At 44.8% G+C, this 4,524-nt stretch overlaps 1 protein-coding gene across 1 annotated transcript in view; it reads right to left on the bottom strand.

Annotated features, from left to right (window-relative positions):
* Positions 1–1,541: 1,541 nt before the first annotated feature.
* SOBP (sine oculis binding protein homolog) overlaps positions 1,542–4,524 on the bottom strand; it is a 147,357-nt gene continuing 144,374 nt past the window's right edge. Inside the window, exons 7-8 of the mRNA XM_077780039.1 lie at positions 4,119–4,521; positions 1,542–2,221 (exon numbers count right to left, since the gene is read on the bottom strand). Coding sequence (XP_077636165.1) covers positions 4,122–4,521 — 400 coding nt within the window. The 3' untranslated portion in view covers positions 1,542–2,221; positions 4,119–4,121. The remainder of the gene's footprint in view (positions 2,222–4,118; positions 4,522–4,524) is intronic.

The raw sequence follows: 4,524 nt of genomic DNA, 5'->3' as shown, positions 1-4,524 counted from the left end.
AAAACAAAACATGGAAGGGACCCGTGCTGCTGAGGCTGAGTGAGCATTGTGGAATTGGGGCCCAGGAAAAGAGTCCCAGATTTTCCTTCTCGTTATAGAAACACAGAAGAAATTGGAAAGCCATCAAGGTGGGAAGTTGTATGGACTTGTTTGCTCCAGGGGGATGGAAAAAGTGAGAGCGAAAAGGTTACTCATGGTCCACATTTTTTCCATTGATTATTTTACTTAGAATATGTCATTTCCCTGGAAAATCGAGGAGGGGGGATCTTTTCTTTTGAATATCTTCAAACATTTGCAAATGGTTACTCTGAACTCCCCAATGTACCATAAACAAGTGTAAACTGTAGAAATTCAGAAAATGTACAAATACAAACAGCTCTCCCCCAAGCTCCAAGGCAAAGACAAAGAAGAGAGTATTCCATTTACAAATGGAATTCTTTGTGGATAGAATAGTTTGGGAAATGTTTATCCATTGCTTTTCTTATTATTTGGGGGTATTTTTTTTTTTCAGTCTACACAAGCTGTAGCACTGGCATTTGGAGTCTTGAAAGCTGAAGATTAAAATGAGATCACAGCCTTTCAAAATCTCCGACCAAAACTTAATTAGTTCTGCATCTAAGACAATATCTACCCAATGAAATAAGTTGTTAATCATATCAACAAAGAAGAATGCATGAAGTCAAGCAGCCAGGAACAGGATCACTTCAAAATGGAAAAAAACCAAAAACCCGAAAAACCAAAAAACACCAAACCTATTATTTGCCAAGAACTAGCAAATATGCTGGCTCTTTGAAAAAAACAAAAACAAAAACAAAACTGTAGACGCCTGGATTATTGATTTCAAGATACAGTCCGCTTCAAATATGCTTAGGATGATAAACAAATAAGCCAACCGGTAATAGAGGATGAGAATGGCAGGCACAGTGAAAAGTATAAAGAACACTGACAAGTTACCCACAGACTTTCCAAAAGAAATAATATATGAGTCACCCACAAGCATATGGAGAAATCACTCAGCCGCACCTCATCCACCATATCTCAGTCCCGTTTAATGCTTTCCACTTTGGCTCTAACTCGTCACCAACAGTGTTCACTGTCAGGGCACAAAAGCCATGCCGCCCTTTATTTAACAGATGCATTTCCAATTTCCACAACCATATGAATGGCCTGGGTTTCTGAAGGCATAGAAGAAAAACAGCACCACAGGTGCACAGAAAATCAGGAAGGGTCAGAGGATGTGAGTGAATTACGGCAGCTTGAGACCGTACTGGGAGGGGACACGCAACTCCAGAGGGCAAGAGGAAATATGATTTAGTGAGGGAGAGGCAGTTCTTCCCCCATCTTAAATCACCTGCCTTGTCACCCTGCTGTAGCTGGCAAAGCCTGAGTGTCTCTGACTTTAGAGAAAAGCTGTAATTTCTTGGGGGACCCACCATTAAAAGACCTCTCTAATCTCTAGGGGCTATCGGCAATTTTGTCACTGCATCTTCTGAAATTGGCTGAAGCCAGGTTAATATTTTGTAACGACTCTGGTCCACATACAAGGCCCCAGCCTGATTCTTTATTCAGAAGCATATATCATCCAAATAGCTATCATATATTTCATGCTTTTATGTTCTTCTGGTCCCATGCTACTCATGGACCTGTGGCACTATTCTTGACCTGGCCACTTCTCACTCCAGGAATGGTAGTAAAATGTGCTCACACTTCTATTCCTCTTTTAATGTCATTTGAATGAGTGATACTAGAATATACTTAAAATTACAATTCCCCATGCTTTCTGGCTTTCTGAAGGCCATTACTTCTCTGTTGGAGAAATCAGGAGCATTTTCAGTTGAGGTGACTATGAAGAAGGCTGAGCCCATCTGTCTTTGGACAGCAGGACTTGTAGATATAAAACCAAGAAAGGATGATGAACTGATCCTTACTATTCTACTCCTGCTGGCAAAGCCATCAGTGAAAAAGGAAACCTCAAACTATGATGACTGAGAAACCCTTCTTGCACCACCTAGCAAGCCCCCCTAGCTCTGGCTCTATGCTTTACAAACAAACCTCTGGCTGTCAGGTAGGGTGCCCATGTAAATATGCCAACTTAGAGACAATGGTCTGGGCAAGCCACATCTAGTGTTCTGGTCCACATTTCGATTTCCCACTGTGGAGTAATAGGCTGGTATCCTAGGTTTGCTGGTTGCTGCTGTAAGAACAAGAATTGAACACTGTCCTAAAAAAAAAAAAAAAAAAAAAAGAATTGAACACTATCAACACTTAAAGAAGTTGGTAGGTACACTTGGTTTTTGCCTAGGAATTTTCCCCAAGACAACTAAAGTGAATAAAAGAACTTCACCGGGGCACCTGGGTGGCTCAGTCATTTCAGCATCAGACTCTTGACTTTGGCTCAGGTCATGACATCATGGTTTGGTTCATGAGTTCAAGCCCTGCATTGAGCTCCGTGCTGACATTGTGGAGCCTGCTTGGGATTCTCTCTCTCCCTCTCTCTCTTTGCTCTTCCCCCACTCATATTCTCACGTGTACACACACACTTTCTCAAAATAAATAAACTTTTAAAAAAAGGAATTATTATCAAGTAGGGTAATAAAGGGACCAATTCGCCTACTCTTTTACAGTGGTTTAAAGAAAATGGAGCTCTGGGGTCAGACAGCCTGGATTTGAATCTCGACTGCTTACTAACTTGGTCATCTTGGGGGAAGTTACTTAATTTTTATGTCTCAGTTTCCTCATCAGGAAAAGGAAGACAATAATAATTATCATATAGATCCAGATCCAAATAAATACTACTGAAAAACACTTAGAAGAGGGCCTGCACATAACAACCATGAGCAACTGCTCTTCCTATAAGGTCCACCTCTACCCAGGCGTCCCCCTTCCCTGGGTTTATATCCTCACCAGACTGTAAGTGTCTTGGGGAAAGATATTATATCGTGTTCACCTTTGTGTCTTCCTGGCTCCTGGAAGGAGCTGTATACCAGTTAGGTGCTCAATACATGTTCATTTCTCTTCTTTTCTCTCCACAAACAGTTGATAAACCTCAACTGAACATTAGTCCATTTGCTGCCCTCTGGGATAGCAGGCCTGAGTTCCCCAACTTGTTATCTCTTACTTGGACAACGTCTCTATGTTTTACGTCCCTTCTTCGTAAAGTACAGATGATGCCTGTTCTGCCAGGTGGTGGGAAGATCAAAGAGGCCACATCTGGTCTAGTGGGTGTGCTACACATGCTAATTCCTTTCCCCCTTACTGAAATTCTGGACTCCTTATCGATAGTTCGTTTGGCATTAAGCACGATTCCCTCCATGAGGTCAGATAGATGTACTTTCAGCCACATCAGCTGTGTGGCCCTTTCTCCTGTCAAAGCCTCCCACCGTCCACAGAGGTGAGCAGCCCACCAGCTGAGCCACTGAGCCCAAGCAAGGAGAGAATGCCACGCTGGTCAACAATGCTGGAGGCCGGCCCTAGGGAATGCTGGTTGATGACAACGTGAAGGAAAGATTCCCTGAACAGGAGCTATGGGCCACGGCCCCAGCACTCTGCCAGGCAAATGGGGCTTAGTGGCCTCGGTTCAGTTGTCATAAGAAGGGAAGAAGGTTAGTTTTTAGTCTCATCTTGCAGATGCAATCCATGGTTTTTGAGAAAATTTGGTGGGTTGAGACATTCTGTCAATAAGACCACCCAGCCACAGGAAGTGGCCCAGCTCACCTTTTACCACAGCTCTGTAACCTCATGACTAAACATTTAAGAGTTCCAAGTAATCTCTCCTTCCTCCCCACATTCCCCTCTTCCTCAACAGGGTGAACTACAGAGATGAGCATAGGAATAAAAGTTTAGTTAAGTAGATAGTAGTTTCAAGTCAAATTCAAGACTGGGTTTCACCATTAAATAAGTGACTTTGGGCATAGCATCTACATGCTGTGATTCAGTTTTCTCAGCTGTAAAGTGGGAATGATGTTGGATCTAAAAAATGATGACAGTGTGTGACCATATTAGGTGTGCTGTAAAGCATGTACAGTAAAAGTATGATCATCAATACAACTCTCTCACGCCTCTGCCCTGGGAGAGGTGCATTGGCTCGTGCGGAGGAGAGCTCCGGTGGACATACAAACCTTTTACTTATTCTGATTTCTAATTCGGAGGCACCTCCTTTTGAGCGGAGGCTCCAGGTCCTCCGGCCCGGCGCTGAGCATGGGCGAGGAGATGATGCACGGCGCCATGGCAGTCTTCTCCGCGGGTTTTGGCACAGGCTGGATCACGCAGCCCGTCTTGGGCAGCATCCGCAGAGCATACGCGTGGTCCTCGTCCGCGGGGTTATTAAGGTTCGGGTCTGACTTGTCGCCCCCCGCCAGGGCCTCCTCCCCCATCAGCTTTTTGGCCGCCTCCCCGTCCAGGTGACAGTTGGAAGCACAGTTGTTCTCCTTGACCGACTCCAGCTCGCTCACCGCCGGCTCCTCGGGCGACAGCAGCTTCTTTGGGGGCGCGGGCGGCGGCGGCGGCGGGGGCTGCTCCGGTGGC

This window comes from Crocuta crocuta, unplaced genomic scaffold, assembly GCF_008692635.1.
Source record: "Crocuta crocuta isolate KB4526 unplaced genomic scaffold, BGI_CrCroc_1.0 scaffold147, whole genome shotgun sequence".
Lineage (NCBI taxonomy): Eukaryota > Metazoa > Chordata > Mammalia > Carnivora > Hyaenidae > Crocuta > Crocuta crocuta.
Note: the sequence above shows the minus strand (reverse complement) of the source record. Positions and strands in the feature narration are given on the sequence as shown.